At 34.0% G+C, this 27,680-nt stretch overlaps 1 protein-coding gene across 7 annotated transcripts in view; it reads left to right on the top strand.

Moving 5' to 3' along the window:
* CASK (peripheral plasma membrane protein CASK) overlaps window positions 1-27,680 on the top strand; it is a 458,844-nt gene that overhangs the window by 393,851 nt on the left and 37,313 nt on the right. For all 7 annotated transcript variants that reach the window (XM_081756876.1, XM_081756875.1, XM_081756878.1 and 4 more), the window contains one exon: window positions 6,809-6,947. In XM_081756876.1, coding sequence (XP_081613002.1) covers window positions 6,809-6,947 — 139 coding nt within the window. The remainder of the gene's footprint in view (window positions 1-6,808; window positions 6,948-27,680) is intronic.

Below are 27,680 nucleotides of genomic sequence, written 5' to 3'. Positions count from 1 at the left end.
AACTTTATCAGTCTTATTACGTAGTGAAGTGCAGGAATGCTTATGTTCTAACATGTTCTCAATAATAATAACTCCCGGTCCAATTACCATTCCAAAGAATAGTACAAAAATAACAAAACAAACATGCGTAGCTATAATATTATTAAAATAAAAACACATTAAAATAACATAATAACATACATTAAGTAAAACATAACTGAAATTGCAATCAAATTACAAACCATGCAACCTTGCACGGATAATGATAAAATAAATAGGAACAAGTGTAATTACAACATGCAAAAAAAAGAAAAAAAAGTTTATGGTAGGTTATAAACTTCCTTTGAATAATTGGAAAATCAGTAGTAAAGTAATCAATAATATGTAAGTAATTGTTGGCATTTGACAAACATTTATATATCAGAGTGTCACTTAAAATAGAAGTATATTTGAAAATTTTAAAAATTTCTTATTAACTTGTTAGGGACACCAAGACTAACAGCTACAATTAATGGTAATTTGCCAGTCAAAACATTATGGAGTAATTGAATATTGAATAAAGTTCTTTGTTCAGATAGTTTAAGTTGACCAAGAATGTACCTAATGTCATCATGAGTTTTCTCTGATAAAAATTTGAATTTCCACCTTATAGTTTCAATAAGAATAATTTTCTTCTCGTTTAACCATAGATTGGTGAGCAACATGGAAATTTTAATAATAATAATAATAATAATAATAATAATAATAATAATAATAATAATAATAATAATAATAATAATAATAATAATAATAAACTTTATTTACTTCCTGAGAACAGCTGAGAGCAGAAATGCAACTCTTTCTAATATATTTCAATATTATTGTAACACCATAATATAGAAAAAGATATAAGTAATAATTAGATTTTTAACATGAAAAGTAAACTCTGAGAATATTCTATGCCAAGTAAAGACACATTTTAAGATCTATATCTATTTAGGTATTGTTAAAATCTTAGAGATTAAAGTATGTTTCCTGTTATGTGGTTGCAATAAAGTTTTAGCCCTTGTACCATATATTGGAAATTTAAAATCCATATAAAAAAAAAAGTGGTTGCCAAGTGTCTTTTCTACAAATACAGAGTCAATCGATTTTCTCTTGCCAGCCAGTAGTTCCAATTTAAAATATGTTTTTCCAATATTCAGACGTGTTAGAATAATAATCCAATCCTAACTTAAAACAAAGTATTCTAATAAAAACATTTTTCGACCATTTCAATTTGGTTCACGAGAGTATTTGTTAGGCTGTTCCAAATCACCAGATGTATATTCTAGTTTTGACCTTACCACCTGTTTATGTAAGAGTACATTTACTGTTTTACCTTTGTTATATTCTCATATGGATCAGGAAGCAGTGTTTCCACCTGGCATATAATGTTTTACACTTTTCCTTAATATATATATATATATATATATATAGGATGTTCTAAAAATGGCGCCCACGGACAACAGAGCGCCATTCTTCAGTTCAAAATAAAGCAAAAATGCTACATAATGGTGTACACTCCGGAGCCTTCTCCAACCGCTATAGGGAATCAAAAGTTTCACTATGTGGCAACGTCACAGATTAACTTGTAACCATAAGCATTGCTCTACGAATCCATCGAGCAGTTACAGCGATTGTTACGTTACTACGTGGGTGCTAGTGTGAACGTCTATCGACTTTATCTGTCACCTGGAATTAATTGATAGATTGGTAGCTCTACCCTATGGTTCTTTATCTGTAGCATTGCCACATAGTGCAATTCCCGTTTCCGGAAAGATATATAATTATGTATATTTTTTTGCTTTGTTTTGACTTGTAGAATAGTGTTCTGTAGTCCGTGGGCGCCATTTTTAGAACATCCGTTATACAGTGTATCCATAAAAATACTATTAATATTTTACAGTGGTATTTCTTCTCTTTGAATAATCGTATTTAAATGAAAGTGGTCACATATTTTTCTGCATGTCAACAATGGACAACAATTTCAATGATGGATGGGATCAAACACAGAAAAAGTAAACTCCCAGTTTTCTTTTGAGAGGCCACTGTCACAGGAACAACTTACTTTGACATGCACATGAATTGGTTATTTCCACAATTGAAAGAAGAAAAAGGCAGTGACTTTATTTTTCAACAAGATGGAGCACTTCCTCACTGGCATTTACATGTTCTGGAACATCTGAATGAGCGGCTTTCAGGAGGATGGATTAGACGTGCCGGAAATGATGGTAATGTCTTCTACAAGTGGCCGCCGAGGTCGCCTGACTTGCCGGTCTGTGACTTCTTTTTGTGGTGTTACGTAAAGGATTGTGTCCATGTATTCCCATTGCCACAAAACCTGCAAAAAATACAAGTTCGTATCAGTCCTGCCAACCAGTCCATTTCATCAAATATGTTGGAGTGTGTGTGACGTGAATGGGAATATCGTGTTGATGTCTGCATCGCCACTCGTGGGGCCCACATTCAATGTCTATCAGGTATAGTAAAAATATTTGAGTTTTTCTTTCAAATGTGACCAATTTCATTTAAATACGGTTATCCAAAGCGACGTAATACCACTTTAAAGTTTGACAGTATTTTTATGGACACACTGTGTGTATATATATTTCTGAACAATTCATTCAATGTGTGCGAAACTTGCAAGAGTTATTGGTAATAGATTAGAGTATATTTAGAAAGTAATTTAAAATCTCGAGATCCAACCGGGAATTGAATCCGGGTCTGTCGCGCCGAAGACACATACACTAACCATATACATACGAGAGAGTACAGAATCCTGATAGATTCCAAGATGTCAGAGCATATGTTATATGGTAGGATATCATATGTCTACCGTTTTACATTTGTATTAGCTGAACCTACGCTCTCTACACAGTGCATCATTCACATATAAGCGTCAATCTCCCTGTCATTCCTCACAACATATGTACACTTATGTCCAAAATGATTGTCGCATATCTATAACTGTCTTCTTCTAAGAATACAATTTGATAATGATTTTGCAGGGTAATTTTAATACTGATACTATGTGTGCAATCGGGAGATGTATAGAATGAATAAAACAAAATGTTGCTAAATGGACAATGAAGTTTTATTTTCGTTTTATTGTTCTTATTTACTGCTCTTTTGACATGAAATTTGACACATATATGTCTTTGCCGATTATACACATACTAACATTATAAGAAATATCGGGCGAATTCGTTATCAAATTATATTCCTACAACAACATATTTATAGACATGCGACAATAATTTTGGACATGAGTGTACATGTCCCTTTACAGACACAAGTGAAAGACGTCGTGATAAAAATCGACAAGGGGTACCATAAAGGGGAGACTTTTTATTATTTTTTCAATATGTCACACCGTTTGCAAGATTTGAGCCTACTTACAGTTGGAGTTTCTAATTCATGTATGATCAGTGTTTTCTTTCTTCTTGCATGCAGTATGCAATAAGACAATTAATTATAATGTCAGTGATATATGGTGTTCATTGGGAAAAACACTCCAAACAATAAAGATTCATCTTAGACTGGAGAAATGATTATCCTTCGTATTTTCATTATCATTTGGTCATAAAACAAACATCGGAGATATACTAACTTCATATACAAATGTGTGGTGTTGGAATGTAAAACTTGTAGGACATTATGTTTTTAAAATTTCAATACTTCCGGTGTACCTCTAAGAAATGTAATAAAGAAATAACGGACATTTTTAAAAATATTCAATTAGAACTGAACAATCTACACAAAATTTGCAATTGATCACCGAAAAGGGCATCTTCCTAGAGCTTGTGGTTTCGGAGATACATTAAAACCTGTTAACTTGACCATCTCTCTAAGCTGGTCACCTGGTCATCTTGGCCTGGTTCGTCTTGAACATGCGTTTTCCTATAAAACATTCCTTACTTATTACTCTGTAAGTTGGCCACCTATCTATATTGTAAGTTGACCGCACTAAAGCAATGATTGTAATAAAAAATTAACTCTTTCGTATTCCCACATGAGAGGCAGATGTTCTGTATTTGTGACTGGAGACAAAGAAGCATGGATTCCCACAATTTGTTCTTGGAAGCCTAGGGCCATAACATTACCCTGATTAAAGGGGCGTGAAGGAAGATGTGAATAAGAAAAAGCACATACAAGTTTTCATGAAATTGTTGTAGGCAATTGTTTACTCTATCTGTTTTAGTACAACCATTAGCTATATCGATTCCTTTCATCAGTGGGGAGTTTTAGTAATTCCGGGAAATTCTCAAGGTTAAAGCTAACCATCTCAATTGTGAACTAACAAGTAAGGGACCATATGGTTGTCGCGCAAATCAGAAGCAGACATACGCCATCTGATTGAGCATGAAAAGATATGGAGAACACAGAAATTTAAGGTGCTAAGGGCCATAGGGAGCGGAGCGAGGAAAGAGGAAACATTGAATGTCGGCAAAATTAAAGAAAGTTAGGAATGACGGGAAAAGATAATTTCGTGGAAACAGGAAAAGAAAGTCAACCAAAAGAGAGCAATAAAACATAACAAGGGCATCAAGGACGAAGAAAGATCATAATCAGGGTTGCCATCCGGACCGCAGTGTTGCCAGCGCTGCATAAAATTGATATGGAAGGTATAGCACAGTATAGCAGTTCATGCACAAGGAAAACTATTAGTAACACAAAAGACAATTGAAAAGACTCTGCACACGTGCGTAAAAAGGTTTAACGTAGTCGTGAGTGAATATTACACTCGCGTGAATACAAATGGAGGAAAATAGAGAACAGTACGCACCACTTGTAGTTTAATTGCAGTTGATCACGAATGAATGCGTGGTCAACACACAAACATTTTTCGCAGTGAGCACAGCGGATGAAAGCAAGCTGGTCACACGCGTCTCTGGAGCATTCTTCTGTGAATCCTTTTTCAAAGCAATATGCGGAAGGTGTTTCAAACTGTCCAGGATGTTCATTGGAGTAGCCACATTTGAAAATCGTAAAGCGTATCATCTTTTGGAATCAATAGCAAACCACCATGGGTTCATCAAGCCCAGGGACCTTCAGATCGAAACCTGCCTTCGGGCAGAACACCGATCATCATCATCATCATGGAACGATGCTCCCAAACACTTTCGTTTCTGTGTTATCAGGTGTACTCCCTTCACTTTCATGTCTATATTCGTCCTCCCTCATGTACATTATTCACTCACGACTATCGTTAAACCTTTTTACGCACGAGTACAGAGTCTTTTCAATTGTCTTTTTTGTTACTAATAGTTTTCCGTGTGCATGAATGGCTATACTGTGCTATACCTTCCATATCAATGTTATGCAGCGCTGACAACACTGCGGTCCGGATGGCAACCCTGATTATGATCTTTATTCGTCCTTGATGTCCTTGTTATGTTTAGTTTCGTTCTTTTGGTTAACTTTCTTTCCCTGTTTGCAAGAACTTAACTTTTCCGTCATTCCTGACTTTCTTCAATTTTGCCGACATTCAATGTTTCCTCTTTCCTCGCTCCTCTCCCTATGGCCCTTAGCACCTTAAATTTCTGTGTTCTCCATATCTTTTCATGCTCAATCAGATGGCGTATGTCTGCATCTGATTTGCGCGACAACCATATGGTCCCTTACTTGTAAGTTATTGGCACCTGACGGCTTGTCGAAAGGTAGCGGACGTTTTGAGATATGAATTGCCTTAAAATTTTCTCAAAACATCTTTTGCTCCGAGGAAGACACTTGTAGCTCATTTAAAAGAAGTAGCTAACTACAAAATTAGAATGTGCATATGTGAAAAAGAAGAATGAAAGTAATACGTCTAGAATGAGTTACCATGAATAAATTTGTTATTAATAACGGATTCGCTATTTTTCGAAAGACATCTACAGGAAATACTGTACATATATTAAACATACTGTATTAATTTTTCTAGTACTGTATATTGTTATGATTACTCTACATACATTATTTAAAAGTAGATGTCGTGCCATTGCTTACCAAAATTTTACCATCAAGTAACACTGGAAATCCTATTCTTAAAGTACAGTGTGTCCGGAATGGGATTGACGGTTTTAAAAGTGTATAGTTTTAATATGGTCAGAGATACAGAAAAAAAACTTTCATATTGAAGGAAAACTCAAAAAGTTTTGTTCAGCAAATGCTTATACTTGAACAACTACCGGTGACGGCGCTAGTATCGCCGATAAACAGAAATGGCGTCGGCAGTCGAAAAGGCGCAATTCGTGAGGTGGTTCGCAGAGACAAAAAGTGTTGTTCAACTTCAACAAAACTTTCGACGTGTGAAAGACTTTGTGTATTCTGTTGAAAAGGTGCGTAACCTTAATGAACTGCAGAACCGTATTAGGAATGCGATTGCTTCAGTAACACCTCAAATGTTACAGAATACGTAGAGAAAGATTGAGTTCAGGCTAGATATTGTAAGAGTTACAAATGGAGCTCACGTGGAGTTACACTGAGTTAGAGTGACTTGTAAGTAAGACCAAATAAACTTTCTGAGTTTTTTCTTCTGTATCTCTGACCATATTAAAACTATACACTTTTAAAAACCGTCAGTCCCATTCCGGACACCCTGTACATCAATCACACTTATTTTCTGTAACTTGGCCACCTGTCTAAATTGGCCACTTTTCAAAGAAACTGATGGTGTCAACATAGACAGTTTTCACTGTATCATTGTCGAAATAATTGGGCACAAACATATAAACGTCCACAAACATATAAACTTTTTGACCACAAACATATAAACCTAGAACTTTAATATATAGATAATAATATATGTTTATTTTTGTTTCTCTAGATTATTAGCAAAGACGACCACAATTGGTGGCAGGCGAGGAAAGACAACGCTGCGGGTACAGCTGGTCTAATTCCTTCTCCTGAATTGCAAGAGTGGAGGACGGCCTGTCTAGCAATGGAGAAAAACAAACAGGAACAAGGTAATTGTACTCAATATCTTATTGAATGTATAGATAAACAATAACACTAGTTTTAATGTTACATTATATATTCTTTAAAAAAAATTAAGAAAACACTCCTTATTGTATTGACATTAGATTATTGCTTCTACTTCTACGCAATTTACTATATAGAATATTTTGTTACTAAATATTTTCTAGTTTAGCTTCTCTGTAATATCTCACCTATTTCTTTTATATATATTCGTGTATTATATTAGTTCGTGTATGTTCCTTGCACTTTTATATTTTTGTGCTTCACTAGAGCCTTGGTCATGATGAATAAAAGAAAAAAAATTCACAGTAAACCTGTCTTCAACAGACCCTTTATTAAATGGAAACTTGTGTTAAACGGAAATATTTCACGGTCCCAACAATTTACTGACGAAAATCACGTTAAATTCCCTTCGCTAATCGGAAACTGTTTATGCGCACAATGTAAATCAAAATAAGCCTCTTAACGGAAAATTTCAAGTTTCAGAGTGCAGCATTTAAAAAGCTTTTTCACGTCCTATGAGTGTTTAGATATATTTCTAGCAAAACAGACAGTGATGTGCAAACCGAAGCAGACATAACGGATATACATGCTTTAGTTCAGAATCAGACAGAAAGTCCGAAAAGGGAAGGGGAGGTGGAGGAAGGAGAGAGATAAGGCATTGATTTGGAAGGAGAGTGTAGCCTAAGGACGTATCAAGATTCTGTCAAAAGTTTAAAGGAACTGCAACGTTTGCCTTACTTCGAAATCAGATATGCTTAGTGGGGCTCCTCAGGTTAAAGTCTCTGTGCAAAGTTGAACAGACAGGCAGCGATGTATACAGTAACCCTCCTTGATTATTGGTAAAATTAAGTGAACATGTGTACAGGATTTTTTTCTGTTCATTGTAAGTTTTGCGTGTATTAATGCATAGTACAAATAATTACTGTAAATTAACTAATAATTACAGCATCTTATTTTATCTCAGTATGTTCATTATGTGCATGTACTTTTATTTTTTAACATAGATCTACCTTCGTTAACCGGAAACCTATCTTGAACAGAAATTTATGTGAGTCCTGTTCGATTTCGCCAAAGACAGGTTTTACTGTACAAGAAAAAAAAGACATCAAGGAATTAAAAAGAAAAAAAACCTACCAGAGCAATAAATGTTAAAAGACAACCGTCTCCCAGAGTCCAACATGATCGGACATTTGGTATTTCATCATTCAATTGAATAGTGATTTTGGGGCCGCGGTGGCTCAGTGCTAGAGCGTTCACCTCTGGTGCTTGGGGTCCCGGGTTCGATTGCAGCCCTCGCCAAGTGAACTTTGTGGTGGACAAACACCATGTGCGTGGGTTTTCTCGGAGTTCTCCCGTTTCCTCCCACTTTCTTCATTCCACCATTTCACTCATTACTCATCATCATCGTCTCCTTTAGCCTAACCGGCATAACTGCGGGACGTAAAACTCAAAGATTTCATTTTTCATTTGAATAGTGATTTTTCTTTACTGTACTATTACAGAGAGTTTATTACGTTTTACTTCTCGACATTTTTTATCCTATTTTTACCCAAGTTACCAAACCTCTAGCGGAAATCAAGAATATAGTGCAAGGAATATACAAAATTTATATCAGTGATATTATGATAAAATTCTTTAAGCGGCCTTCATCCCAATTGTCTTACAATGTTCTATTGGCTTCTTAATTATTTCGTTCTAAAATCTTGTGAGGGTTCTTGTTACTTTATTAATGAAAATTTTCTCATGTATGTATAGTCGTCTTTCAATTCTTCATGTTTCACACACCTATTTAGTTCGTAATATGCAAAGGATTAATGCTTGAAATGTTAAAAAAAAGTACATTTAATAGTATTTAGCATACACAGGATTTGTCGTTTCTCGAATTCATAAATACTATAACGAAACAACATTTGTGTGTTACATTACTTGTATAAAGATTAACAGAAATTTCTTATTTTCTATAGGTATTCTATAGAAGTTGCAATTTTATTCGAAAATTTGCTCGGTCTACGGCCTCGCACCTCTTAAACCCACAATTCTACAGAATTTCAAGTTTCGTTTCCTATTCCAACTATCGAAAAGATAACATTTTGTATCTCAAGAAAACGCCCATTTAAATAATATGGGAATTTTTTCACCACCACCCCCTCCTTAGAGACTTTTAAAAAGAAAAATATTAATTTTTGGCAATTTCCGTATGGGTCAGTTCAGAGGGCTATAATCATGCCAAATTTTATCATTCTAATCCTCTCGGAAATCCTAAATATTTTGGGGAGTAGAAGATGTCCCATGTAAATAACATGAGAAAGATTTTTAGTTTCCCATAAAACCACTCTACAATTGGAAATTTTTATTTTTGGCGACTTACTTAGGTAACGCTAACTTAAACGTACAAGCATACAGAATTTCAAGTTTTTATTCCAATTCCGAGAACCTGAAATATGAGATTATAGATCCAAAAAAGGCGCATTTAAATAACATGGGGAATTTCTTCATCGCCCCTTTAGAACTCCCTAAAAATTAAAAATATTCACTTTCGACAATTTTCCTGTGGGTTAGTCCCGAAAACCTACAATCATGTCAAATTTAATCATTGTAGCAATACAGGAAGTGCCCAATAATCTCAGGGTGTAAAAGGTGTTCCATATAAATAGCATGGGAAAGATTTTTCAGTTCCCCATAAAACCAGTCTAAAGTTGATGATTTACGTAGGTAACGGTAACGAAAACGTACAAGTATACCGAATTACAAGTTTATATTCCAATTTCAAATACGGAAAACATTCTATTTTATAGGCCCAAAAAAATGTGCATTTAAATAACATGAGTAATTTCTTCATTCCCTCTAAAAATTAAAAATATTCACTTTTGGCAATTTTCCTGGGGGTTAGTCTCAGAAAATTACAATCATGCCAAATTTCAATTTTCCACGTCAACCAGAAGTATCCGTTATTGTATGTTAGTGAAATCATGTAGTTTTATATATAGTTAGGACAGAATAATGTTCTGGTCAACAGTATTTTCGTATATACCTGCCTACACTGAATTCAGTATTAAAATTTTTCTTTAACACACGTTCATAACGAAAGTAAATTCTTATACTAGTTCTTAATATTTAACTACCTGTTAGTCGTTTGAAATCCGTACACATCGTCCGACAATTAAATATTGAGATTGATTTTATGGTGACCAAACTAACCAACGACCTATACAATTCAGATTTTTTGGTGAATTCTCTTCAGGAAACGCTGAAAAACACTTAAGTAAAACTGGACATTCACCGTGTGACCTCCTGGTACAAATTCATGATGAACAATGCCCTTACTATCGTTGAAACACAGGAGCATTGTCTTCCCTTTTGACTTCTGAAGACGAAGTTTCTTGCCTTTTGGAGATCCTGGGGACTTTAATTCGATAGTATTCATATTCATATTTATTTGCCTGTTCATAGCTTACAATATGAGAATATTCCCCAGTTAAGCTTTAAAGTTGTCAGATATGGTTACACTCTCTACATGTTATCAGAAAGATAAGTTTCAACAGAGTAATAACTTTTTTCTAACAATAGTTGTAACAAAATATTTCTGAATGCCCGTTTTTCGTTAATGTCCTTATACTTTGTCTTTAATTTGTTATACAATTTTACATAATTCATATATACAGTTTTACTAAAATTTGCATAGTTCTGCTGGATGATATGCATATTACAATTCTGTCTAGGCCTAGTATTGTATGAGTGAATCATATTTGCTAATGTAAATAGATCCTTGTGTTTGATTACATACATAATTGTGCGATAAATATATAAACTAGGTAATGTCATTAATTTATATTTTTAAAATAACATTTTTACATGAGGATCGTTTAGGCATATTAAACATTATTCTAATTTTTTTTCTGTATTCTGAAGGTAGTAGCACTTATTCTTGAATTCTACCAAAATATAACACCTTAGTTTATTATTTAAAAACAAAAAAACTTTACTATAGTGTAAGGACATGACAGTTTCTTTGCACAAACTACCTTGCAGTCTACGGAATGCAAAGCAAGTAAACTGAGTTTAGTGTTAATGTTTTCAAAATGAGTATTCCATGTAAAATCTTCGTTAACATATACCACTAGAAATTTAACAGATTTTGATTGACATAATTCTGCAGAGACCATAGTTATTGGTATAGGTTCACTTCGTTGGCCCGGGAATTGAAATTTGGCAGTTCTAGTTTTTTTCTAAATTCATAGTTTATTAATGTTTAGCCAACTATTAACTTTTGTTAACGTCTTTGTAGCAAGCCTACCTGCTTCGTCTACTGAGTCTCCACTGACAAGACCATTTATATCAGCAGCATATAATGTTGATTTGACACAGCCTAAATTGTTAACTAAATCATTAATGAATGTAACAAACAAAAGAGGACCTAGTATTGACCCTTGTGGTATTCCTTTTGTCACTTTCAATATAGACGATTTAAACATTTCTCTTTTGCCATTTACCTCTTTACAGATACCAACAGTTTGACTACGTTCAGATAAATACGACTTTATCCAATTTTATGCCGTAAGAATACAATTTTCTAGCATAATTTTCTAAATCTATAGAATCGAACACCTTAGAAAAATCAACAAAAATATCAATTACATGCTTCCTTTTATTTATATTCATCGTTACATCAGAAATGAAATTAAAGATTTCAGTGATGGTTGACTTTTGACTTTAAAATCCGTGTTGACTTGTTGATATTGCATTATTTAAAAGGAAGAAGTTCTTTAGTTGCGCTCTCATTGCTAACTCAAGTATTTTATAAAAAATGATAAAACTGAAATAGGACGATAGTTATTTAACTCTTAACTCTAACTTATTTCCCTTTTTGTACACAGGTGTAACTCTAGTTAACTTAAGCCACGTAGGAAACATTCCTGTCAAAAATGAATGATTTATTATATGATAGAGCTGTATCATAAGAATAACACTAAGATTCGTCTTCCACAACAAAGGAAAATAGGAAATTTTTATTCCTACGGGCCGTTGCCAGGATGTCACATGCGTGAGCAACATGCTCTTGCTTTTGTTCCTCAGACAATGAGTGTGGCGCAAATGCGAGCGATCTTCTTCTTGCCCAAATCTTCCACTTAAATCTTACTAATTGTCTCCCTGTTAACGTCAAACTCATCTGCCATCATTCTCACAGTCAGACAACGATCTTCTTGCATCCCCGTTCATGGAACGTTGTAGTGAGTTCTTCGTTACAAACAGATGTTGAACGACCTGACCCGGCCAAGATTCATCTTCAATCGATTCCACACCACGTTTAAAACATTTACATTGTCTAAAAATCTGTGAACGAGACATACTCGTATCCTCATACACTCTCCGCATCAGATCAACAGTCTCTGTAGCACTTTTACCCGTTTTACGCATAATTTGATATTCGCTGTCTGTTCCATGATGCTAGCGTGACGAGAGCCTCTCAGTGACTGCTGGTAATAGCATCGTATTTCCCGTCATGCTTCGTGTGCAACAATGCGATGTTGCCAGATTGTAGAGGAGGAATTACTTTTTTCGAACACACATATTGGTTTACGGATTGCATTCACTGTTTCGTCACAATAAAATCAGCCTTATTACTTAATTGTTGGACGGTGTATTTCGTTATTTAAACTTGTTGGGCCATGGATTTAAATGTGAAGGATGTTTTAAATGTATTTAATAGTAACCAACAAGCTACAAAATATTTATATAGAATACAAAAAGAAACGTATAATATGCTTGCAGTCAACTTTGCTGTCAAGGCGCTACTTCATTACAAAAACAAGTGACAACCAAAACAGCGAATTCACAGTATATATATTTCAAGTCTGTAAACTTTCAAGATCGGTCATCACAAAGCCACAGTATACAGTCATCACAGAACAATATTTGCTTTCCATAACACTTCCTCTCAAATTTTTTTTTTTTTTTTTTTTTTTTTTTTTTACTGCCTTTCGCACACGTTCATTGCATCTCTAAGAGTTTCAAAACGCACACGCGCTAATGGTTTGGTCATAATGTCAGCTACTTGATGTTGACCATCTATGTGTTCCACACTTAAAATACCAGCTAGATATTTTTCACGCACAAAGTAATATCTAACATCAATATGTTTGGATCGCTTGTGAAACTCTGGATTTCTTATTAATTTCACTGCACTCGCATTATCAATCAAGAGTGTTGGAATTTTGCTGATCACAGAAATCTCACTCAACATACGCATCAACCAAATCACTTCCTTTGCGCCTTCACTGGCAGCCACAAATTCTGCTTCTGTGGTTGAGAGTACTACACACTTTTGCTTCTGACTCAGCCACGTAATCGCTGCACCGCTGTACTTACACACCATCCCAGACGTCGAACGTTTTGTCCTGCTGTCCCCAGCAAAATCAGCATCGGTGTATGCCTCGAGAACTCCGGATTTATACTTGTACCGGTAAAACAGACCATAGTCCGTTGTACCTCGTAGATACTTCATTATTCGTTTCACAGCTTCCCAATCACTTTTTGTAGGTTTTTCTAACTTTTGCGAAACTTGACCCACAGCATAAGCAATATCCGGTCTTGTAGCTATTGCTAGGTGCATCAAGCTTCCTACGGCTTCCCGATAGGGTACTTTACCGGAGATGTCCTCCGCATAATCTACAGCTTCCTCTTTAACCATAGGCACTGCAATTTTATTGGCTTCATCCATCCGAAAACGCTCAAGAATCTTCTTGGTATAGTTGCTTTGGTGCAGAAAGATTGAGCCGTCACTTTCCCTTTTAATCTGCATTCCTAAGAAGCTATCCAAGGAACCAACTGTAATTTTGAATTCACGTTTGAGATTCATTAAAAATTCCTCAATGTGTTCACCATCAGTCCCTGCAATCAATCCATCATCTACATATATGGTTACCAACAGCTTCTGTCCGTCTTTTTCACGTATAAAGAGACACGGATCAGCATCCGATGCTTTTAAGCCACACTGTTTTAAGAACCGTACAAACCGTGCATTCCAGCATCTAGGTGCCTGTTTCAGCCCATACAGGCTACGCTTTAATTTACAAACCCTACCGGTACCGTCATCGTAACCATCTGGTTGTCTCATGTACACTTCATCTTCCAGTTCGCCGTATAGAAATGCTGTTTTTACGTCAAACTGTTCAAGCTTAAGACCCTCATTTGCAGCAACACTTAGCACTGTCCGCACTGTATCGTACCTTGCAACAGGGCTGAAAGTCTCGTCATAGTCAACACCTGGCTTTTGTATGTAACCCTTTGCCACAAGTCTGGCTTTATAACGGCTAATGCTACCATCAGCTTTGGTTTTCACACGCAGCACTCAACGACAGTCTACTACCTTCTTGTTTTCTGGTAACTCGATTAAATCCCAAACATCATTTTCGTACAATGAAGTCATTTCTTCATCCATAGCTGTTTTCCAGAATTTGCTATCACGAGAATTCATGGCTTCCTCATATGAATTTGAAAGATTGTCATTTACAGCTGCCACCATTACATACTCGTTGAAGTAGGATGGTCTTCTGATCGTCTCTCGGTCACGAAGTTGCATGTTACTTTTCTGATTTCCATTTTCGAATCACAGGAAAATGGAAGTCAGAAAAGTAACATGCAACTTCGTGACCGAGAGACGATCAGAAGACCATCCTACTTCAACGAGTATGTAATGGTGGCAGCTGTAAATGACAATCTTCACATTACCACACGCGCTGGGCCCATAACCTGTTGGGCCATGGATTTAAATGTGAAGGATGTTTTAAATGTATTTAATAGTAACCAACAAGCTACAAAATATTTATATAGAATACAAAAAGAAACGTATAATATGCTTGCAGTCAACTTTGCTGTCAAGGCGCTACTTCATTACAAAAACAAGTGACAACCAAAACAGCGAATTCACAGTATATATATTTCAAGTCTGTAAACTTTCAAGATCGGTCATCACAAAGCACAGTATACAGTCATCACAGAACAATATTTGCTTTCCATAACAAAACTTATGCATATGAAACTCAAATTTGGAATTTTTTTTCTGCACAGTATTTCAAACTCCTTCGAAGTTAACATATAACGCTCAGTTCTTCAAGGTAGATCGAGCTAGACTATCAATCCTCCAAACTTGTCCAAAATTTACCAAAGACTTCCAATAACGCCTTATTTCAGAATACTGATACACGTGTTGCGTTTTTGTTGTGTCATTCGGCATTAGGACGTACTTCTAGTGAAGAAAAAAGAAATCAGTCTATTGCCTTTAATATTATTATTTTATTGTTCGCTTTTCTTACATTCACGTATTGGGATATTTGCTTAGTAAATAACTAAATATTTCTACTTATTGTTAATCCGGCACCATATTATAAATTCGGTGAGTTTTTATACATTTTGTCCATATTAATAATAAATTTGAGGAAAGAATTGAATTTTTCCCGGTGACGTGATTTTAGCAAGTCTTCTCAGGCTATTAGTGAAGTGAAGATATTGACATCCGACGTTTCGAAGGCAGACACCGCATTCATCTTCAGGAATTGTAATGAAGAACATAACAGCTACATAAGAGTTTAGCAACCCAAAAAGTCAGGACTAGCAGAGTATAGCCTAGAGCTTGGATACAGAATTGACTTTACAAATACCACCATAGTAGCCAAGTGCAGCAATTTTTGGTACAGAACAACAAAGGAAGCCATAGCTATCCCACGTGAAAGGAACAGTCTCAATGGAGACAATGGGTTTCAACTCAGCTCTATCTGGTCGGCCCTTTTCAGGAACAAAAACAGACATTCAACAAAGCCATTTTTCGTAACGACAACAACAGCCAATCAGGAGCCAGCATTCCTCAGCCAATCACAAACCCTCATTCATGGATCTACCCCTAAATAGTCTCCCTATATATATGCTCACGTCTTCGGTCTCTTAATCACAATCCCTGAAGATGAATCCAATGTCTGCATTTGAAACGTCAAATGTCAATACCTTCACCTGGTTAATAGCCAGAGAAGAGTGACTAAAATAGTAATAAATTAGTTTGATGCCAGGTTTAAAACCTAGTAATTATTTTGTATAGAATTATCGGGGTATAAATGGACAGAACACTATTATATACTATTATCTTTGACATTATACTTGTAGGAATTAATTCGTTTAGTTTTATTAGTTTAGTCAGAGACCAAAATAATATCGAAATTATCATTTTACATTGAGCATCATCATGTAATTAACATTGATTTTTTATGTATCTGTTTGTTTGTGTGACTGGAGCGTGTAACTTTCCTTCTCAACACAAATGCTACATCATGGCAAAATTTACAAATTATCATGAAATACGAACAACTAAGGGTGAAATCTAGGATCTCGCCCATGTAAAGCATGCGTGCTTGTACACTGGAGCGTATTTTGCGGATTATTTTCCAAATTTTTAGTTTCTGATTCTTTAGTTTGTTTCACCTAAATTGTGTGTTCGCATTTCAGGCATTACCGTATGGATAATAACTTTGTGCAGTAGGTGTATATGTAATCCACACAATTCTTTTCATTTCTGTCTGTTAATAGCCTAAAATACTAAAAAAAAATTACACAAAATTTTACCGTTTTTCTTTTGCTTGTTTTTCATAAGTGAAAGGAGATAATGAAATGCAACTTACCACAATCATAAATAATGTTATTCTACAACAGAAAATATGAACCTCAAGAATTTTCAGTGTTGCCATTCATAGAAATTATAGTGTTGCCAGAATAACATTTCTTTCAAAATCTAAGTTAAGGCAGCAACTAGAGGAACGATCTCAACTGCATTTGATTACGTCTTGAAATCCTGTGAACTACTTTTTAAACAACAGTTGTATTTAGTTTGTAATAAACAAAATAGTTTTAACATAGTTATTAAAATTAAATAATAATGTTATTTAAAAAATAGTTCAAGGATACCAAAACAACATGATACGTAATCAAATGCTGTTGTATTCGTTTCTCTACTCGCTACCTTAATTTAGATTTTGGGGGAAATGTTATTCTGGCAACACTGTGATTTCTGTGGATGGCAACACTGAAAATTCTTAAAGTTCATACTTTCTGTTGTAGAGTAACATTATTTATGATTGTGGTAAGTTGTATTTCATTATCTCCTTTCACTTATGAAAAACAAGCAAAAGAAAAATGGTAAATTTTGTAGTATTGTTAGTACGGCAGGCTCTTAAAGGTCTTATCCTGGTATTTCTGAGATATTATTCTCAAATCTAAATAACTTCTGTTTATAATTTTATATTTCAGTTTATTACTAAGGTGTTAAATCTAGTGAAGTAGCTTTTGAAGTTTACTGTAAAATTTAGGGAAAAAATATTAATTTATTTATGTATAATCTTAGCAATTATGTCCTTGTATGTTTCTCAGAATGTGTATTTATATTTAAGTTACTTATATGTTTAATCATTGTTTGACTGCTATTGATCAGTACTTGTAAATTGTAAATTACATTTATATATATAAATTTGTGTGTTCCAACAGTGCACATTGTAAACATTATGTTTATATAGGGTATCTGCAGGTTATTAAATAGTTGCATTTATTGTTGTATTGTTGATATACATATGGTGTTTTCTTCTTCATTCTCTGTGTGTATTTGTGTCAATTTCTTTCATTTAATTATTGCATGCTTCAGTAAAGAAACTGGTAATAGCCATATTAATTGACAATGTTATTAGAAAGTTGCCACCGTACATTCTTTAAAAAATATTATATTGACATTTTATAGGTAAAGTATACTGAACATTGCTTTTTCTTTTACGAATGTGGAGTCCAAACGGATGGTGCAACTAAAAAATATATACTATTTTATATTGAAAACTACATATTTCCATCAACTTACTTCTGTTTTCATTTTTTTTCATATATTTTACTTATAACGGAGTTAGTCTTTGGTTCGAACTTTCGATACAACCTGTATAATTTATAAAGCATTAAATTTTTAAGTACAAAAATTGCCATTATCTAAGTACATTTCGTTACGTAGAATTTCAGTACAAACCCAATAATTACCTGATATTACACTTTGTATTGATAACGCAATATCAGATAATTGTTCTTTTCTAAGTTGACTACAATACCAACATGAATTATATATAACGTAACACTCACTAAAACTTTCAATAAATGTTTGTACATACTTGTACATACGTAAACAGCAGAATATATTCCAATTCCAATTTTTAGTTTGAAATACAATTATTTACTTTACAAATATATTATTTTAAGTTTTCGATTCTATACTTCGTAGAAGCATGCATTTAGTATTTGTTTAAATATAAACTATAACATAAATTTAATTATAATTAAAATTTAATATTCCATACAGGTAAAGTAAACATACTGTCTTAAATATTGATTTATTTTACATACTTTAAATATATACAATAAACTTTGTTATGTAAATGTTGCATGTAATGTCTTATAACTGAAGTGTTAATATGAGAAAAAGCATGTGGTAGCATTTTGTTTAATATAGCACTTATAATACCTGAAAACTCAGAGTAATTCAACAATAAATATCGAATTTAAGAGCTTCGCTTTCACAATTAATATTTACGTATAACTTACGACGGTAAATAAAAATGATTTTAAAACTAAGTAGGCCTAAACAATATCTTAAAAACTAATTACTTGGATGTGAGTAAAAATCTGAAATGAAAATACTTTCAAAAATGAATTGAAATTTTAAATTCTTGCGCAATAATGAATAATGCACTGATAAGAAAAGTGTTACGTTTTTTGACAAAAAATTTCAATCAAATATTTCAATCAAAAATTTTCTTGTAGGCCTTTTATCTGGAGAAATACATACAGTGTAGCCAAACCCAAACTATCAGTTAACTCAGTATGATGTGCTTATTCCGTAGAAAATACGGAAACTCGATTTAGGGTCCATTAAAAAATTTTGTGGCCCCTGACGTAAAAACTAATTATTGGCTAAGGTCACAATCTTTTGATGTATTTTTTTTATCATACCCAAAATTCCTGGCCGAGATCGCAATCTTTTGATCAATTTTTATGATCATTTCTAAAATTCTTCTTTATATTCGTCTTTGCCTTTTAAGCACAAAGCAACGTAAGACGTGGACCTGTAATTTTCTCTGGTATTAAACTACATGAGCTCCTACCGGAAATTAAACACTCAAGACTTTCTCACCGAAGACAGAGGTGTCATCCGTCGAGTGTAAACTGTAACCATCTAAGTACGGAAGAATTTTCATAGTTATTGAAGATCTAAAATTACCTTTTGTAAAATTATTTTTGGAATCTATTTGAAAGACGACAAATATTCGAAATATATTTAGAATTTATTTTGTTCATTTACTTATTTATATGCCATTCTCCCGAAATAAGTATATTACTCAAAATATCAACATTATCCCGTAAACATACGATGGGGTATCTTAAAGTTTTAATTAGTATAGTAAAAAAAATCAGGATACAGGGATTGTTGTGATTTGTAGTTGTTAAGCACTCTCTGTGTAGTCATCAGTCATATTTATACATTTCTGCCAGCGTTTCTTCACTTTACGAATACCGTCAATGTAGAAATCTGCACATTGTGCTTTAAACCACTCTTCCAACTCATGAATGACGCCATCTGTGTTGTCAAAATGGCGACCATGCAACGGATTCTTCATTTGGGGAAACAAGAAAAAGTCTCAGGGTGCGAGGTGGGGAGAATAAGGCGGGGGTTGCAATACCTGGAAGCTACACGCCCTTGCTTAGTCGACAGCAACTTGAGATGAATGAGCTGGTACTTCTGAGAAGGTGTCAGCAAACGAGGAACCCAGCGCGCAGATACCTTAGACATGTGAAGTTCGCCACAGTACCACAACTGAAACCAGTCTCATTCATAATGGTTTGGATGGTTACACGTCTGTCTTTAAGGATTAAACACTAAATTTTCTTCAAAATGGCCGGATTGTCCATCAGGAATGGTGTTCCAGGTCTTGGGTCGTCTGTGTGGGACACATGACCAGTTTGGAATTTCCTTTTCCATTTTACAATGGTGTCATAAGCTGGACAATCATTGCCATACACAGCCTTCATCTCGTCATAAATTTGTCTGGCATTATTTCCATTCAACTGCAGGAACTTTATCATACTGCGAGCCTCAATTTTATCCAACTTGCATTTTGGTCACTATGGCACACCCTGTAAAAAATAACAATCATTAGGAACTAACTTCCTTAACATCATGCACGTAAGAACCAAACATATCACCGACAAAATTTCATCATCACATCTTAATAACTTCCTGGTGATAATTATAATTTTACGATACCCCCTCGTAATATTAGCAATTGCGTATGAAATTGTACTCACAGACATGCATTCATTACAACATAATTGAAAACTTAAATAAGAGTACAATAGTTTACAAAATCTACAGAGAGTAAGCAAAAAAGCAAATAATTGAATAGAACATGTTCATATAGAAGAGGTGAATCTACAGGCTACATCTTACTGTTTTTATTTAATTATTGAACCTGCAAATAAGGGCTATAAGTCAATAATTGTGTTTGCTTAAAAAATTATTTTTTGATAGCGTGTAACACTTTAACCGTATATTGTTACTAGCATTTGGCTCGCGCTTGCTCGGCCTACGGCCTCATATCTCTTAAACCCACAATACTACGTAATTTCAAGTTTCTTTTCCTATCTCAACTATCTAAAAGATAAGATTTTGTATCGAAAGAAAATATCCATTTAAATAACATGGAAATTTCTTCATCTTCCCTTTAGACTCCTTAGAAACTAAAAATATTCACTTCGGATATTTTGCTGTGGCTTTGTACTGGAAGGCTACAATCGTGCCAAATATCATCGTTCTAATCCTGCTGCAAGTGCCTAAACATTTTTGGGTGTAGATGATGTGCCATACAAATAGCACGAGGAAGATTTTTCAGTTCCCTATAAAACCACACTACCCAGTTAGCAAAAATGACTTGCAACAAACTTGCATCATATTTGCAATTCAAGTCTGCTAAACTTGCAGCAGACTTGTGATGCAAGTCTCCAAGTTTGATGCAAGTTGAATGCAAACTTCCTAGTTGACGCTCTTCGAACTTGCAGCACGCCTGCAGTGCAAGTGTATGGTAAGTTTGCAAAGCAAGTTTCTGAAAGCGGTTTACTTGAACAGCAAGCCTACTGCAAGTTTCCACTTGCAAGGCAAGTGCACAGCAAGTCGGCAGCAAGTTAGTGGAGGTTTGACGCAAGTCTCTGCAAGTGCACAACAAGTTGGCAGCAAGTTTGTGCATGTTGAAAGCAAGTCTGTGCAAGGTTACCACTTACATTGCAAGTCCCCAGCAAGTCTACAGCATGTCTTTAGCAAGTGAGTGTAGTAAGTCTTCTGCAGGTACATTTACTGCATTTACCGTATACTGTACACATACTGTATACGAACATACACACAGTATATTTTTCTCAACAACTTTCTCAAACAATACACGTTTAACATATAAATTATCTCTACATATTGATACTTACGTAATTATCTTAATTATCCACTTTTTTTAATGCTTCGCACACTTCGCATCTACTACAAATGGCGGCCTGGCGGGGAGATTTCTAAGATTAGACTTTTGTGCCACCTGTTGGTAGAAACTAGAACTGACACACTAACTAAAAAGTTGCAGCAAGCCTCCGAGGCAAGTAAAATCTAGCAAATTAAAAAAAAAATTACGACATTTGCGGGTAACTCTTTCAAAAAGCCAGCAGCAGGTGTACAGTGCACGGAAAGTCTAGCAAGTTAAAATCAAATATAGTTAAAGACTTGCTGCAAACCAACATGCTATTAGGGTAAAGATGGAATTTTTTATTTTTGGTGATTACTTAGGTAATGCTAACGAAATTGTACAAGCATACCGAATTTCAAGTTTTTATTCCAATTCCAAGTACATAAAATATGAGATTATAAGTATAAAAAAGCCCATTTAAATAACATGGGGAATTTTTTCATGGTCCCTTTAGACCCCTTAATTTTTTTAAAAAAAAATCACTTTTGGCTGTTTTCCTGTGGGTTTGTCCAGGAAAGTTACAACCATGCCAAACTTTCCGCGTCAACCAAAAATACCTCTTCATTTTGTGTCATGTGATCATGTAGTTTAATAGTTAGAATTTTGCTATTCTGCGTAAAAATGGCAAGCACAAAGTACAGCTTCAAGGCACTTGTGAATGTAACAAAACACAAGTAAATGGAATCAATTAACATTATATATTCTGATAATAAAATTATTCAATCTACTAATTGTGTTTATCTTTCTAATATGCAAAATGAATTGAAACCTCTATAATCACAAACATTATACGCTATTAAAATAATACTCTTAATAGAGGAATTAATTCCATTACTCAATAATCTAACATTAGCATTATATTGCTTTCTCGATTTAATTGAACATACATTAATTGGCATGAAAAGGAATGAAAAATACAGTGATAAAACTGAAAAATAAAATGTGTAAATCGTTATGTTTAAATAAAAAAAAAAAATTAAAATTAATCTTTGCATGTTAGCATGCAGTATAAATGGTTTTTATTGTTATGTTGCTCAGCTTCTTAATAGCAAAAAACTAAATATTTTTAAGTTGTGTAAATACCCATTTAGCTACAAAAAAATGTGCATTTTCTATAATTACACTCTAATTTTTTTTCTTTATAGATATAGTGAACCGAGAAGTAATAGTTAACGAAAACTAATTGTTGTGTATTCTTTCATTTTTAAGTTTAAGATTTCTATTGCATAAGGGACCGCCAGAAAATGTATATACTTTTTGTCATTCTGTATCGCGATACTGGCATTCATAATTGTTCTGAAATTTACGTATGTTGTAGTATGGATTTCGCTCAACAGATGTCGCCATTGTCAATTGTTTTCAGTTAAAATTGAGTTGTAGTACGGTTTTCCGCTCAACAGATGTCGGCATTGTCAATTGTTTTCAGTTAAAATTGTGTTGTAGTACGGTTTTTCGCTCAACAGATGTCGGCATTGTCAGTTGTTTTCAGTTAAAATTGTGTTGTAGTACGGTTTTTCGCTCAACAGATGTCGGCATTGTCAATTGTTTTCAGTTAAAATTGTGTTGTAGTACGGTTTTTCACTCAACAGATGTCGGCATTGTCAATTGTTTTCAGTTAAAATTGTGTTGTAGTACGGTTTTTCGCTCAACAGATGTCGGCATTGTCAATTGTTTTCAGTTAAAATTGTGTTGTAGTACGGTTTTTCGCTCAACAGATGTCGGCATTGTCAATTGTTTTCAGTTAAAATTGTGTTGTAGTACGGTTTCCGCTCAACAGATGTCGGCATTGTCAATTGTTTTCAGTTAAAATTGTGTTGTAGTACGGTTTTCCGCTCAACAGATGTCGGCATTGTCAATTGTTTTCAGTTAAAATTGTGTTGTAGTACGGTTTTTCGCTCAACAGATGTCGGTACTGTTAAGCAGGATTTGTTGCTGTAGACGTTCTTCCCGATCTTTCTTTGTGAATATCTCAAATCGTTCCATGCAGTTCAAACTTGTTAACAATGAGGTTGATTGTTAGGTGGGTTGGTGGTTCAGTACCAAACTCCCCTCTCCATTGACGCTGCACTTCAATGGCATTCCCAAACCTAATGAAACACTTCAAAACGTACTTTTGCTGCTCGAACGTCAAGCATGCTCCTGACATTTTCTTATCTCACTAACCGCGCTGTAGTACCGACATCTGTCGAGCGAAAAACCGTACTACAACATAATTTTAACTGAAAACAATTGACAATGGCGACATCTGTTGGGCGAAAAACCATACTACAACATACTTAAATTTCAGAACAATTGTCAATAGTAGGATGACAAAGAGTGTATACATTTTTTTTCTGGTGGACTCTGTATATTATATTTAATCACTCTTTAACACAATTGCTATTAACAAAATGATGGTGTAAAGGAATCTTCTGTAAGTATATTTATATGGAAATGTAGATGAATTTTGTACAGAATTAAATTTTTATTATGTTTTTTCCTAAAATTACATCAAGAATTTTGAGATATACACAATGGTAAAAAATGCTACAATTTCATTATTAAAGTCTTCTATGTACAATGCTGATTCAGAAAGACGATTTTATATGTACTTCAACGAATATTGTGTTTATGAGTATTTGTTTCTTTTATTTCAGTTTACCATGCATATTACAAAGTTTATTATTGTAGTTTCTCCTAATTGGACATTATCAAAATTAACTTTCATTCAAAGTTTTACTTCAAGCAGATTTTAATGTCGTTTAAACAATAAAGAGTGCTTATAATTAAAGTCTCACTTTCAAAATGCTGTTAAAAAGGAACCACTAGTCAGAATCACTTCAAATTTGAACTGAATATACTTAAAGAAGGGGAAACGGTATGGCATAAGAAAAAAAGTTCTAAAATGTATCATAAAATGGTGCTATAAGCGGCATAATGGAAATGGATTCAGCTACAAATGACATTTTGAATCGAAATACGACAACTTTGGCATGAGTTGTACATTAAACCAACTGTACTGTTCAATGTGCGTGATTGTTTCGGTTTTGTGACGGAAAAAAATGACTTCCAAGTCATTCAACAGTTGTGGCACTGTTAGTGGAAAGCCCATCCACCATGAGAAGGTCGTACATCAAATAGAAAAAATAACTTTTTTCCGTCACAAAACCGAAACAATCACGCACATTGAACAGTACAGTTGGTTTAATGTGCAACTCATGCCAAAGAAGTCGTATTTCGATTCAAAAGGTCATTTGTAGCTGAATCTACTTTCATTATCCCGCTTAGAATGCCATCTATCGATACACTTTGGAATTTATTTTTCTTATACCATGCCGTTTCCCTATTTAAAAAGTATATTCAGTTCAAATTTAAAGTCATTCTGCCAAGTGGTTCCTTTCTTTACAGCATTTTCAAAGTCGGATTTTAATTATAATCACCCTGTAGATTAGTGGAATCTAATTATATAGATTAAGAGAAAAATTACAAACGTGTGATTCACATTACATGAATAATGACCAGTACACAATGTTATTTAATAGTTAAAGACGGATTTAATTAGGTTTTAATGAATAATTTAAATAAAAGCAAATTAGTTTAATTAACTTTTAAAGTTATAATGAAGTAATAAGCAACAAGCAGAAACAAATCAAATTGCGACGTAAATAATAATAGCGTATTGTGTTTAATTAAAACCTAAAATATGTTGCTAATTGTTTCTTATTACGTTTAATATATAATATTTATTTAAAATTTTCATGTGTTTTTGAGTTTGAAGTAGTACATTTTTCATAATGTTTCTTCAACATCCAACTAATCTTAATATATGAATTTTTTTTTTTTTTTTTTTTTACGAAAGAAGATTAATATGATATTGTATGTGTATAGTTTTAGTAAGAACTTTACAAAGTTCAAACAGAGAAATTTAAAAACTATTAAATCGAAACGAAACAAAACAGTTAAAAAAATAAATGCTGTAATTAAATAACTTTTAAAATGAATCTGATTAATTATGTGAACGATGTTTATTCCTAGTTTATTTGATACAAACACTTTCGTGTGTATGCAACAATCCTAATCACTGCGAAATTAAAATACCGCTAATTTTACTGTAGTTATATGATAACTTCATATAGATAAAAGATAATCGAAATGTGGTACAAAACCGTCGTTGACAATATTATTTTGCGTGAGGTACTGTTATCACGAGTCACCTAGTAACTTTCCGTTTGCAGCCATTTAGAAACGCGAAAATAAATACCGATTTTCTAAATAGCTGGAAATCGAAAACAGATAAGTGAGTCGTGATAACGGTATCTCATGTAAAATAACACTGTCTAGCGAGCTCTTGTTCCACTTTTCGATAATCTTTTATCGATTTAAAGATTTCACATGAGTACTGTAAAATTAGCGGTATTTTAATTTCGACGTGATGGGGCTTCTTACGCGATCTGCGAGTTCGACACCTACTCTTGTAGTAAACATACTATTTTTAAATGTAACCACTTTTGAAACGTTTGAGAATATAAATAAAGATAGGAAAACTGTAGTCGGGAAATATCTCTTATTACGAATAATATAATATGAAAGATGTTTCAAATAAAATCGTGCTTCTGGTTTTAAATTTTATAAAAGTCCAAATATATATTTTTTACAGTTATAGTAATACGCATTTATTAACTATGCTTCGACAATCAACACTTTTCTATAATAACCTCTCCTTCTTTAGTCACATAACTCATATAAACAACCTGTAAATTGTTAATGTTTCTCGCCCTAAAAATTTTGTTTATTTTTAAAACTCAGCAAATTACTTCACAGTCTCTTTGCCTAGTATTTTCCGTTTCAGTACTTTCACAAAGAAAATGTACAGGATGTTTTGTGATATATTTCAACAAACTTTACAGATATATTGCAAGTGAATGAGTCCGAAATTTATTTTGCACTTCAAGAAATGTTTAATTAAATCGTTATCACAGCCGTGGTTAGTAATCTTATTTATATGATTATCAGTTATATTTATATTAATATTTTCGTTAATAAAATACCGGTTTTAAAGGTTTACCACTGCCACTTGGCGTAACGGTCCGATTTGTGGGCCTGAGTTGCTCCACGCCATCTGTTAGCGACTGGTGGAACTATGTCCAGACCAGCGACGAGGTCGTTACATCTTTTATTCACGTGACTCCCCAGTTTGCCTCACGACGTTGGGTGGACGCCGAAAATTGAGGAAGCACCGGCCGGGAATCGAACTCGTCACCATGCGGACATGAATCCAACACTCTAACCTAGATTACGGTGTCTCCGTCTTAAAGGTTTAGGCACAGAGAAAGTTATTAGTAACTTTATTAATAAGAACAGCTTTAGTAATAAAGCTGGTCGGAACATGACGCGCACGAAAATATTAGGATAAAATCAATTATGACATGAAACTTCATCAAATCAAGATAGAGTTGTTACTAATTAAATTAGTGATATTACTTACATAGCTTCCTGAAATTAAGTTTTACGCAGAAAAAACTTATGGATGTCAAAATGAGTCAAAATGCAAAAGTTTCTTATATTGTTTGATTTTTGCATCAGATGTTAAATGTCAGTCATTTCGTATTTACATAATACTAGTGAGTCTGGAACAATATTTGAAAAATCAGAAAACCATAGTTTGGATTTCAGGGTGAACTCCGGTCTCTCAATGTTAGTTTTCTGAATTTGTTACTTATTTCTTAAACCTCAACTAACCAAACAGCTTATGGTAGTTATTTTATACATATAATTCACTGTTTTGAAACGAAATAAATTCTTTCAGTTTTACCTCTCATGGTTATGTGGTTTAGTCTAAAGGAGATAATGATAATGAAAATTAATGATATGGTCGAATGAAGAAAGCAAGAGAACCCTGCGGAAATCCACGCATATGGTGTTGCCCTTCACAAAAGTCAGCTCTGAGAAACATAGATGAACGTTCTAACACTGAGCCACCGGGCTCCTGCTAACATTTTGAATGGGAACTTTTATTGACTTAAGTGATCACCAACCAGTTTATAAGACCAATGCAACGTTTTGGCGACATGTTCTTCTAATGACGGATTTTCATGCTTGCTACATCATGATTGACCTTTCCTTTGTTCACTTTCGTCGCGAAGTTTTATTATATGGACCTTCATTAACTTC

Source organism: Thermobia domestica, chromosome 4, assembly GCF_964235325.1.
Source record: "Thermobia domestica chromosome 4, izTheDome1.hap1.1, whole genome shotgun sequence".
Taxonomy (NCBI): Eukaryota; Metazoa; Arthropoda; class Insecta; order Zygentoma; family Lepismatidae; genus Thermobia; species Thermobia domestica.
Note: the sequence above shows the minus strand (reverse complement) of the source record. Positions and strands in the feature narration are given on the sequence as shown.